Source organism: Centruroides sculpturatus, unplaced genomic scaffold, assembly GCF_000671375.1.
Source record: "Centruroides sculpturatus isolate CEXI.00-Female unplaced genomic scaffold, Cexi_2.0 scaffold929, whole genome shotgun sequence".
NCBI classification, from domain to species: domain Eukaryota; kingdom Metazoa; phylum Arthropoda; class Arachnida; order Scorpiones; family Buthidae; genus Centruroides; species Centruroides sculpturatus.
The window spans coordinates 296,476-310,007 of record NW_019385117.1 but is presented as its reverse complement, the minus strand read 5'-3'; the positions used below and the strand labels follow the sequence as shown (position 1 = coordinate 310,007).

At 31.2% G+C, this 13,532-nt stretch overlaps 1 protein-coding gene across 1 annotated transcript in view; it reads right to left on the bottom strand.

Annotated features, from left to right (window-relative positions):
• The window catches only part of LOC111635009 (zinc finger protein basonuclin-2-like), a gene marked incomplete at its 3' end in the record, with an annotated part of 42,529 nt that extends 31,300 nt beyond the window's left edge, over positions 1 to 11,229 (bottom strand). The window contains exons 1-2 of the mRNA XM_023379849.1: positions 11,101 to 11,229; positions 10,656 to 10,758 (exon numbers count right to left, since the gene is read on the bottom strand). Coding sequence (XP_023235617.1) covers positions 10,656 to 10,758; positions 11,101 to 11,229 — 232 coding nt within the window. The remainder of the gene's footprint in view (positions 1 to 10,655; positions 10,759 to 11,100) is intronic.
• Between the last annotated feature and the right edge of the window lie 2,303 nt (positions 11,230 to 13,532).

The following is a 13,532-nucleotide window of genomic DNA, read 5'->3' as shown; positions in this document are numbered from 1 at the left end:
TAAATTCTTTTAATTTTTAAACCTTACAGATAGACAAATGGATATAAAAAGAACACAAAATCTCAACTTCAATACCTCCTTTTAGTTTCCGACAAATCTAGCGGATATACAGACAAACAGACAAAAATAAAATAGAAATCGTTATAACAATTTTATACAACGTTTCGCATTAGTAAACGTTAGATATAGGCCACAATATTAAAAAAAATAATAATAAAATTTCAATAAATAAATAACAAAAGAATAGACTATACTCTCTCATTCTTTTGATTAATATAAAATAATTTAATCGTAGTTAAGACGTTGCTTTAGTTGAATGAGAAGGGAGAAAGAGAGAGAGATAAGAAACAATGTTCTGAATATTTAAGGTAGGAATCTGGAATGAAACAAAGATGAATAACAGCAAGATTGCTTTCTCTTGTTTACTCTATTGATAATTTCTTCCGGTTCTTTCTAATACTTTATTACCATGTAGAATATTAAGTTACAGATCAGGTGAATGGCCAATACAATAATATAATTAGAAAAAAAAAATTAATATAAACAAAAGAACAATTGAAAAATTCTATAGTCTATTATTAATAAAAATATTATACGCTTTTTGAATAATTTAAAATTCTATAAACAATAAAAGTTTATCGATTTGTAAAGTCGAAATCAATTAAATACGTGAATGCAATTTTAATCCTTCTTTATTGACATTACAATTAAGTCTTACAATTAAACAATCGTTACAAATTTATATGTTAATGCAAAGGAAGAAAATTATAATCGTTTAATTAATACGAACGTTTAGCAATGCGAGTAAAACAAAATTTTTTTTTTTTTTTTACAAAAAAATATGCATAAATTTAGCTATTTTAAAGTGTTAAGTAAAGGTTTTACTAGTGGAAATTTTTATAAAATTAAAGCCATAAAATGAAAATTAAAAAGAGCTTTTTTTTCGTAATTTAAAGCATGTTTTTAATGCTTTTTTTTTTGCATAGTAAACACTGCTTAAAACCTCGAAATTCTCAATTACGTGGGAAGTTTATATTAAATAGAATTTAAATTTCTAAAGATTTTTACAATAAACCGATAAAAATATAAAATAAACATATTTTAGATGTAATTTATCTTAGAAAAATGATCAAATTCTTAAAAAAATAATTATCGAAATGAACGTAAAGTTCTAAGAATCGTTGTGATGCAAGAACGTAAATTTTGAGCCAAATTTTAAATTTGGCTCAAAATTTAATTAATTAAAACTTGTAAAATTGAACTTATAAATAAATTAATAATTTGTTTAATAAGTTAAAATATTATTTATTATATTTTTATTTATAGATATCTTACAAACGTTTCTTGTATTATGTAGTAGATTTATGTAACTCATTTTCTATAGGCCTCATATGTAGTATCATATCAAAGTTCTAAATATAGAATTAACATAAAAATTAAGAATTTAGTATCGAAAATATATAATTAATAAGTGTTTTTATGGCATGTAATCACTTTAAAAACAAAAAGAAATATTCTCATTCGTTTCCGATTGTCTTGTATACATTTTAATATTGTATCTTAAAAACTATTAAAATAAAGAATTTCTTACAACTTTATCCATTTATTCTTAAAATAAAGTTATAAAATACTTTCCAACTATAGGCCTAGAACTAATTCTGAGTAGCGCGTGTTATGAAATAAACAATAAAATATCAACATTTATTCTAATTTAAGCATTAATATATCAAAATACACGACTATAATAATACATTTTTAAATATATAGAATCAATTTAGCTTCGTTTAAACTAAGTTTTCTCGGTAATTACGCGCATAAGAACATATAAAAGATAAATTAAAGCTGTCGAGTATGGATAAAATAAAATATTCTGTAAGATATTTTACAAAAAGATACTGAAGATGAGAGCAATCTTTGATCTAAGAAACAAGCTAACTTCTGTACAAAGTGATAAAACTACATAAAAATCAAAACATTATAACTTAATGGCATATTATCCATCATTTTCTTTATATTAGATATCGGTAAATATTACACATTTATTTTATTTAATCTATCTAAATTTTATTCTATTAAATTTTTCGATATTTTAATCTTTCTTTTTTTCCCCTATTCTTTATTATATTTAACATTAAAAATTTGTTACTTCGTATGTTAAATGTAACAGATTTATAGTTAGACAATAGATTAAAAATTATAATAATTCTTATAAAATTAATTAAAATAATTGCGTGATTAAATAATATAGGAGAAAATTTAAAGTCAGAAATAGAATCCTTAAAGATAACGAAGAGTAAACTCCGGGACTATATTTAGCATTTTATACGGAGAAGAATGCAAATGAATAGAAAAGATATGGTCGTACTCACGCTATAGATTCATAGTAATAACTAAATAGTGAATTTACAGCGAATATATCCATAGTTAGATATATATATATATGTGTTTTTTATAGATTTATATCTAAGAATCAGTACCATATACAGCTACAGATTCTTAATTGTAGATTTAAATGTCTACACTTATTCATCTCAATTCTCAATTTAACTCTAGCTAAAACGTCTATAACCGAACTTATGAATAAAATATAGATTAATTCTATATCTTATATTTAATTTATATGTTATATAACTCTATAGTTCGCATATTTAGAGACAAATCTAGACTTTACAACTATAAAATCGCTCTATAAAGATATAATTATAAATAAAATTAAATAGTTTATTTCAATCAAAATAATTTTTATTCCGTGATCATTTCCTTATTAAACAATCAAATCATTTATATAGTATTCAATAATAATAATAATAATAATAGATCCGTCTTGAATATCTGTCTTCAAGGACAAACGTTTTAGTATATTTAAATAGAATATAAAATTTTTATCAGAATCACAATTAATTTACTAGATATATCCACTTTATATAGTACTGTAAACAGTGCATCAGGAGGTCACGAGTTGATGGTTAGGACAATGTCTGTTTGTCGGTGCCTTTCTGAGGACAAGCTGGCTAACAACACACGTGTCACTTATCTGTCGGAAAATGGTTCTCAGACACCACTCCAGATTGTGACCGACCACTTTATTGGGTTCCAGTTAAGTTTATTATCTATATAGCAACTCTATTGGTATCCTGCGGTATCCTTTGTGTGTCGTGCCAGCTTTACCCTTACATTTTGCAGGTTCGTCTTCCCCGGTGGTCGAAAAACAGACACAGAACTGTGACGTTTGCCTTGTCTATCACTAAGCTTTACACCGATACAAAATGGAAATTCAGTTTAGGAAATTTTAAATATATGTAAAAAAATTAATAGATATATTTTTCTGCGACTTATAATTTACATAGAAACATTTAATATTCGAGTAAATGTCATAAAGTTTTAGGCAGAAAAATAAGCCAGTTTTTAAAAATTTATGTTATAATATCGTAGTTGTAACATTAATTAAATAAATAAGAAATAAATGAAAAATTTATATTTATCCGAGTATTAAATAATGGATGTTACATTTACTGTTTTAAAAGTGTGATGCAAAGGAATAATATGATGTACAGACGATAAATATTTTTAATGGTAAACACAAATTTTAATAAAGAAAAGCTATGAAAAGTAGCCTATTATTATCAATTTTGCTCACATGTTTTTTTACTTTAAAGGTGTATTGTAGTGTTGTATGCGGAATTTCTGCCCCAGTGGCCGAGTAAAGAAGTGGAAGCAATGGAAATGAGCGTTTTTATGTCATAGGGTCATACCGATGTCAACCGAGTGTAACTTCATCAGATCGGGATAGAAAGACGTCATTTACAGAGGATGACAATACGGCATAAAAATGCCCATCCGGATGAACGGAATATTATAAAAACGGTTTCCCAAAAGAGACACCGACGGGAACGAAGTTCAGTTACCGTTCATGCATCACGTGATTGACCCAGGTCATTCGGGGTCCAGCTGGAGGATGACAAGCCGTGGGACAATAGCCGTAGTACATCAACCCTCCTCCCCTTTCTAAGTGGTCCCTGTCAGGGATGTGCCTAGGGATGGTTGCCGGCAATGATGAATATGGATGATTTCCTCGGATTCGTTGTTTCACTGAGCTCTCGCGGACAGGTAGGGGACCGTGTGAGAAATCAACACGTGGGGGACAGAGTAGTTGTTTAGGCTTACTGTCAGCAGATGGCATCACGTGACAGGGACGAACTCCGCGTGCACCACCTGGTCCCCCGCTCTTCATCGAGTATAAATAGGTCCGGTGCCCATAGTACGTCCTCCAACTTTAATCAACATGTAAATGAGATAAAGATAAGTTATTTTGTTTTCTTATTGGGTTAGTCATGATTTAACCGCGCATTGTTTCCAATTGTCAAAGTAGCATAACACCGAACCGAATTTTCAATTAGTCACTAACGATATCGTATATCTTTCGACTAGCATTGCCTTAATTGATGGACAGGAAGAATGCTACTTTCATTTTAAGCGTGTTGGCAGAAACGTGACATCAGCAGTCTCGCATGTTCACGGTCCACAGAACAGAAAGAGAAAAGTGGCGATGAAAACGTGCAAAAGTGAACTATCGTCTTAGTTGCCGTGGGGAGAGAAAGAGAGCGCATAGTACATCACTGGCTGATTCGTCCACTCAACACACAGATCCTTCTCTGGTCGGTTAAGTGAAAGTCGACGATGTGCCCCAGGGCTTAGAGAGTGCCTGTTGGAACAAAAGACGTGAATTAGTTATAAAGCGACTGCGTGAAATATGCACCAAATGGCTCTCGCAAACAACGCCTCCTCTAGACGGTATGCTACCGTGAAAACAAATTTGGAAAATAGGAATCTGTCCCGGAGAGTTATCGATTGCTCGAAACTCCGCAGACAGAACTACTTTAGTTCTGCCGCAAGAACTTTCACTTAACTGATTCACATTCTTTAGCAAGACTTTCGCCGATTTACGAGAAAACATCGTTCTTCTGAATGCTCGTATCTGGATGAAAACAAATAATAGTGTTGAGAAAAATACTCTATATAAAATGTTAAACAATGAAAAGTAAAACGCGTGAATTATAACTAGAATATAAATGGACGAGACTCGCTTTCCATAGCTTCATTTTCCTCCTTCCCCGGCCTAACTCTTTCACAACTCCTTGCTATTATTTAGATTCCACTTAAGAATTTTAAATGTTTTTCCGTAATTACAATTCCTATCAAAATTATATAACTATGTGTAAAAATTATCACAAATTTTATTCTTATCAACACGTCAATTATGAGATTGTTTATAGAATTATTATCCATGCTTAATAACTAGTAATACTTGACACATAATAAACATAGAATTCCTATAAGAGATGGTGCACGACAACAGTATATGTTAATTTATCGAAGATTTGGTACATAATTTTAAGAAAATTAAATATTTTAAAAGCGAATAAAAGCACGATTCAGCTTTAACAAAAGACAATAATATGATTTTAGTTATTGCAAAAGATAAAATCTGTCATTAGCCTTTTAAAAAAGTTCGTCATCTCGGAGTCTCGTAAAGTTGCATACCATATAAATCATTATAAACAAATTTTCTTTTATTGTTGCGTAAACGTCTTGTCTCTATTATTTATGTTGTCAATTAACGATTAGGACATGAACAACTATCTAAAGCTACAACTTTGATAAGACTAATTACTAAACCAACCCACATTGGATCACGTGATATGCAATGCATGCGAATGGCATGTCGTGCATGACAACTTTCTCTTCTCGCACTCTACCGCGCCTAACACAATTAAAACAGCTCGTAGGGTACAATAGGGCAGGAGTTAGTGTCACGTCTGGACGCACTAAATAGCGCAGACTATGACAAATGATGCGACTTAATAATCGTTTTAATCAGAACCTCCAGGTTACTACTTCTTTCTTTTCTTTTATTTTTTTTTAAAAAGCACAGCACCATACTGTCCACACATAAAAGAAACAAAGTCATTCTTGTACGGTACCTCTTACTAAGTTTTGTACCTACCGAATTCCGATTTAGATTCGAAAATAATAGAAAGAATGAAGACAATAACTCGGGTTTACTATGCCATAAATTATATTTCTATGATAAAAGATGCTAAATATTTAGCCCTCAGGTTTTAAATTTACAATTATTCTTCGATAAAACATGCTTAAGTTATCATTGTTTTCATTAAAAAAAAATCAATTTTTTAAACGTATAATACATTATTATAACACATTTTACGAGATTATCTAGAGATACGAGTCTCATACAGTCGAGTATCAATAGCTAAATCAATCATTTTAGTGTTAAATAAGTAATAGCTCGAAAACATAATTAGCCAACTCATTAAAACTTGAACACTATAAATCTTTAAACGTAATTAGAATTAACTGTTATATAATAAATATGTAAATAGGCCTAAGGGTGTAAATACCAAAGGGGTGTTTTATTTAGCATATCGAATGTAAGCGAAAGGATCAATAAACCTATAGCGGAGCAATTTTAGAACGTTTTGAACACGTCTTTAAAGGTAAATATAGTAAAAAAAAAATCAAGAAAATATTTCGTATAACATTCTAAACACATAGACTACAGGATAATTATTAATGAATATGTAAATATGTACCGGTAACGAGTGATTGACTATGCGTTTTATATTCAAATAATCCTATAACTTAGCTTGAAAATTAAATTCTAGACCATTTTACACCAAACAGAAGTAATTAAAAAGAAAAAAATGATTATAAATTATTTTAATAATATATTTTTAAAGAAAAATTCAACATATTCGCTAGTTTTTAAATCTTAAAAAAACGGATAAAATATTAAAATTTATGTATAAAATATTAACGTTGAGAAAATTCTAACAAAGTTACTTAATTACGCGAAAAAATAACTTTATTTTTCATTAAAATTAAATTAAAAACAAATAAAACACTCACTACATCGAATAAAAATAATGCAAACCTTAAGACAATTAATTACAATTGTAGGCCTTAAAAAAAGTCAATTTTTATGAAGAAAATATTTTAAATTATTATTATTTTCGAATGGAAGATAATTATTAATTAACTATAAAATAAAGTTAAGAATATAAAAGATAGAAAACACTAATTATTCTATATATGATTAACGCATAATTTTGCACATAAAAAGTCAAGAAAACACTTCATTTAACATCAATATACATCTAATTAATAAATTTCTAAGCATATATTTATATTAAAATCAAACAATCAATAAGTCTTATCCATTTAACAAGACCAAAGAGTATAAAAATAAGCTAGAAAAAAAATATATATATATACGATATCTTAGAAAATGGATAAATTTAATCTAACATAATTCTGTTTAATTTTATTAAATGAACCAAAAAAAAAAATTCACCGTTAATATTTAAATATATCGTCAACTAATAAAATTAAATGAGAAGCGCAATTAAATCCAAATATTTATAATTTCATTATTGGTAATGTTTCTTTTTATTTCCCAAGGAAAAAAAAAATTGAATAAAAAAAAAAAATAAGAAGAGAAAGAAATTGTTAGAAACGATATTTTTCTCGTTTTAATGAATTGCATTTTTGAAAATAAATTGTAATGTTTCCATCTGAATATTATTTGAATATATTTTTTTCTCTTCAATTCCATAAGGTTTAAAATGGGAAAAATGTTTTTCTTGTCACACAATCCAACAAGAACATTTAAAAAAAAAAATGTATTTTTGCATGTTTCTTTTTTTCTTCGTACATTGAAATTTTCTTTGGTAAAATATTTTACTTGATTTCAAATGAACTACATCTAATATAATTACGGATTGGTATTTAAGTATATCGATAAATAGGAAGTAATTTAAGTAGGAATTGATAAGTATGAGAGATTGCATTATTTTATTATTATATATATATATATATGTTTTTTTTTCAATAAAATTTCGATATTAGATCCAATAGCTTTTTTAGAAAAGAAGAAATGACGGAAGGAGAGAGAGAGAGAGAGAGAGAAGTCTGTTTTCTGCCAACGTCACATTATTGGGGAGGCTGACAAAATTGCCCCGGTCAATCGATAGCTTATTGCTAGATATCAATCACTACAAACATTCTATTACAGCCGGGAATGAGAAAAGGATCTGGATGAACAGAAGTGTGGATTTTATTGTGTGGAATGATTGTTTTTCTTACCCGCAGAAAGTGTTCCAAGACAGATTTTCAAAAGGGGAAAAACGAAAAAAAAAAAAAAAGAAAAAATCATGTTTTGTGCAATAGTCCGTCAGCCGTGATTCAAATCTTACACGATTGTCTAGGAGGATGGCGCTTAGTAATTCCCGTATTCATCATTTCTGAGTATTTCCGACCTCTGTGCTCTCACCATCTGGCAGTACTTCATTCACATCACCGTTTAGAACTGTGACTAGCGATGCTTCGTTCCCGGAAAAATTCTCCGATATTGGGGGTCCTATTCATTGTTAGCTAGTTTCCTTTCATCCAAAACAAGAAACAAGTTCATTTATCTACTCAACAAGCTCTAAACTAAATTAAAGAAACGGGAGTAATTAAAGTGATGTTTCCTCCGCTGTGTTAGTGGAGGAAACATCACATATTTAAAAAAAAACTTTTTTAAATAAATTGAAGTTGTCCATCATAATCGAAAACTATAGAAATCCGTTGGTGAAATGAAGCAGAGCAAGGAAAAACCCATGGAAGAATTGAAATCATAGAGTAAAGGGAAAAAGAATGCCAATTGGTTTCGACTCTATGAGAGAATGGATAAATAAATCTCTTAGCGTAATGCCAAAAATCAATTGGTGGTAGGTTTTTAAGCATGTTTAAGGTAATTTAAGTGGATATATTAGTATGTTTCATTGTTATAGTCTCACTTAGAGCCGGGTTAGAGCGTGGATGCGATGCACAAGCCCAGATCATTAGATGAACTTCTTTTCAGCTGTCTAGTGTAGAGCCCGGCATCTATTTTCTTCCATCCTTACCACTTACCGTCTTTCTTCCCCTATTCCGCTTTGTATAACCTACTGGGACTGGATGGACGCGTTCGAGAAGTTTCCGCCGCTTGTCAATTTTTCCGGCCCACACCGTTGCATAAAAAATTGATTTGCACACGGTACCAATAAATCTGTATTCCGAAATGCCTTGTCAAATTGTTCACAGGGGAGATACACATCTTCAGAGCGCGAGCTCGAAGAGATAGCGAAAAAACGTCCTCCATGAATCACAGGAGGGAAGGGGCAGTGTGTGGGTAGAGCACAACATGGCCGCCATTATTTCCCCGGTTTCTCCCCACACACACCTAAAAGGGACATTTGGAGATGCATGATAAATATAATGTAAATGGCTATTTTGAAAAATTTCTGCCTGGCAATGGTCTCCCCCGACATAATCTCACACCGGAGGATTTTTAACCGGTTCCTTGACAAATGGCTCCACGAAATGAATGCCGAAAGTCACGAACATTTCTCGGTCCGAGCTCTCGCAAGTGAAAAACGTTCGGTAATGTTAACTAGGCACCGGAGAGATCGGGCGAGAAGACGAGTCTAATGACAACAGGACCCGAAGCCTGTGTGAGTGATAGGGTGGAGGCGAGTGATGCCGCGTGCACACAAGCGATATCTGGTTGGCGGGCAACAGCATTTTTTTTTTACGAGTGGAGTTATTTATAGGCATTATCTTGTCGCATTTCATTCCGGTTGGTGTCATGTCCAACAATTATTGCTCTACACAGGAAAGTAAATATGTAAATTATGACCGAAACTCCCCTATTTACGAAGCGCTCCACTTCTTTTCGTACGGGTTTCTATACCGATTTCTATAGCATTTAACTCTGCAAAAACTGAAACTATTAGCTCAGTTTGCTCATTTAGATCTAAATTTATAGATTCGAGCGATTTAGTTTTCTCTAGTAACACAATACACTCTACGAGAGTAATCTGTATTTAATGATGAGCCGATGATTGACTGTAATTATTAGATTATTAGGTCGGCAACCGCAGAACCGCCTTCCGAGGAGGGTATTGGACCAACCTGCTGCTTTCGGTTCGAAAATAATAATCCATTAATGCATGAATTGATGTATAATTAATTTTTCGTGTTATACAAAACACGTCCTTGTGTCGCAGTTTACTTCTTCTGCCAGGACTCTAACACACGACTATTAAAGTATATTCTTTTATCTTCTAGACATGTGTTGCAACATGTCTTAATGCAAAGAAGCCAAAAGCACTCTCCATTATCCGCTAATGATTTTGTCTCATTTGATGAGTCTAAACCATAGGAAGATAATGGAATGCCTACCATAAATATAAGCAGGATAACAAAATGCATACAGTAATTTGAACGGGGCAATGAAGTCACTAGTTAAAAAGGAATAGAATTATGAATGCCTGTGGTAACTGTGAATAGGAGTATGGAGTGCCTATGGTAAATGAGAACGGATACTGGAATGTATGTCTAAATCTGTGCAAGGTATTTAAATGCCTAGATTAAATATAGCGCATTATAACTGAATATTAACAATTAGAAATAAACCTCGAATATTAATCAGCATTAACTGTTAATGATTGTTAACATAATAAAGATTTTTAGAATATTTTATTTAATTATAAAAATTGAATGTAATCGAAAAGTAATAATTTCTCTAAAAATATTTCAAAAATAATACTTGCCATGCGATACCCAACCGTGTTTACATGTATCACACGTTCTCAATTGCGACTTGCCAGGCGTAAAACAATCACAGGAACAATTTGGAGTTGTACACCTGATCGCCTAAAAGAGACGAAAGAAAAAAAAAATACAATTTAATTTAATAATTTATTGTTGTAAATGGAGTTAAAAATTTGCAAAATCAACTATAATCTTTAAAGATTAATTTCTAGAAGTATCGGTTTTTAATCTATAAAGGAAATCTACGATATGATCAGTGGACGAAGTGGTGCAACACTTCACGTATCGCCTCTTAACAACGTCGTACACTCACCCGTTTGGACAGTTACAGTTCATGGCATCGACTCTCGAATGTGTTGCCATCCGCACAGGGGTCGAAAGTCTGCGCAACCGATAACGACTCGACCGGACAAAACCTAAAACTGTACTAGAGCTTAATTATACCCAGGTGACGGCGTGTGTTCTGTGTTTTACTTTTTCCTCCGAGATAAAAACGTCGCATTTCCACTCATCATTGATGTACGACAACGTTGTGGCCCCCGTTATCCGAACGGCCAGCCCTTGGCCGTCCATCCCCAGGGATAGCTTTTGAACAGTCGAGCTGTCGTAACTCACGGATCCATTCTAATATCTGCAGTAGAGAACCGTTGGAAATTGATTTACAGCCAGTGTATGTTGAAATTTTAAATTTCCTCACCTAGAGACAAAGTTGAAGCAAAGGAAAGAAAAAAAGGTGTTTCCCGGAATAGGTAATGCACCTGGAGTAAGGTCTCACTACCTTTTCTGTTAAAAAATTCAAAAACTTTTAAGATGTTTATTAAAACATGCCATAAAAAGCTTTTCGGCATGAGACCCCGAGCAACAAGGATGATAAGATAATTCACTTCCCCTTTCCCAAAGAAACAAGAAAGTGTTAAACTTCGAATACTGGACATACGATTCACGTTCAAAACGGCAATTCGCACAACTGCGAGGGAATCTTTAACCGATGATTAATGGGCTATGAATGTAGCAGGAACCATCTCATTAACCGAATATATTCCGATGAACTCTGACCCGGACGTAATAACCGGTTTCATTTATTACTGGCGGCCACGACTTTATTGCCTAATTTTGGGCAATTAAAAGAAGCAAAGTGACAACTAATGTTCGGTTGACGATTTCTTTGTTGCTTGGAAAGTCAAGAAGATATAAAAAATCGTAATTGGGATTTAAAAATATCCGATAACGCCTACGTGTGTGTGTGTGTCAAAGTTTCATTCCAAAACATGCCGAAAGACAGGAAAAAAATTCTAATTTTTTTTGCATAAAGACGAACAAAATAAAGAATAAAAATAAAATACTTTCTTTAATTATTATTATTTTTTATTTTTTTATATAGTAATGGGCGAGATAATAGTTATCTTCCATTGAATTACTAGTATATTCTGAGATCCGGTAACGAAAACTAGTAATAGATTTATTAATGAACAAATAATGATATGTGGCCTAACAGCAGTTTATCACTAGTAATTTATCAGTTATTAACATTGCAGAAATATCTATTTACTAATAATAATTTACTCATTATTGATAGTAAATTACAAGTCATTGCTACTACTTTATTTACTCAGCATGCGACTATAGGCCTTATCATATTTATGGAAAATTACCGCTATTGACTTATATATTTTAATAAACATTTAATTGTAAAATCAGTTAATAATTAGCAACAGAATTGTTAAATATAAGTATTAATTAGTCATCGTAACATCTGTAACTGAAGTAAGTAACCAATGTTCTCAATTCCTGAATAGTCTTTAAGTATGTTCTCGATGATGGAAAAAGACACTTCCAACTAAACTTTGTACAAAAGTTTTTTGGATATCTCCAAAAGCAATTTCTCCAATTTACGTTAGTAAATAATTTTCGTGTAGTAGCCAATGAAGTCAATTGCCAGGACATACATGGAGCGTAGATAATCACTAGAAAGCGAAAGGACACAACAGCATTAAGAGTTACCAAGAGCAGTACTTATGCTGTACGTCTGTTAATTATGGATCAAGTACTTAATGGGAATCGTACATTCTGTGACAGCCAATCTAGGAAATTCCATACTCTTTCCGGCACGTTCAATGCCAGGCCTCATCACTAGTTACTGCAAATTTACTAATTTTATCTTTAGTCTGCAAAGTTCTATAAGCTCGCAAATATAAAGATCCTTATCTACTAATTATTTAAAGCAATTTCGGTTATTGTTTCATTGCATTAACTATAGTAGATATAATTTCTGTAGGCATAAATGATGATGTTATAGTCTAAGTCAATGGTTTAATATAGGCTTGTGACTTTATCGATCCAAGGCAACGAGTTCTCGTTAATGATAGAGAAAACCTGATTCTAACTTATTGATATTTTGACAAGTAAACTAGAAGATCTACTACATTTAAATACACGTAAATTGAAATTACTTACAAAGGACCAAAAGATTTATTTTTTTAAATTAAGATATTAATTACATTGCAGTAGCTATGTGATGTTGATTTTTATCTTTAATGTTAATACAGGAATATATATTTTTATATATAGTGTTAACAAATGTAGTGTTAAAATATATATGGTTCCAGTTATGGAAATTACTTTAAAAATTCGATAAAATCTTCATCAGATATATAAAATTAGGCCTTGATAAAAGTATAACCTTTCGATGCTTTCATCTACTTGATAAGTCTATATGAAAGAGCGAAATGAATAGTTTGTAGCTTTAATGAAGGCATAACTGTCGAAGCATGAATGAAGACATAACTAAAACATAATCAGAGAAAGAATTTACGCATTCTTCCAGCTTAAATAAAAGCATAAAAATTAATGAAATTTGAAGAAATAATAAAATACTT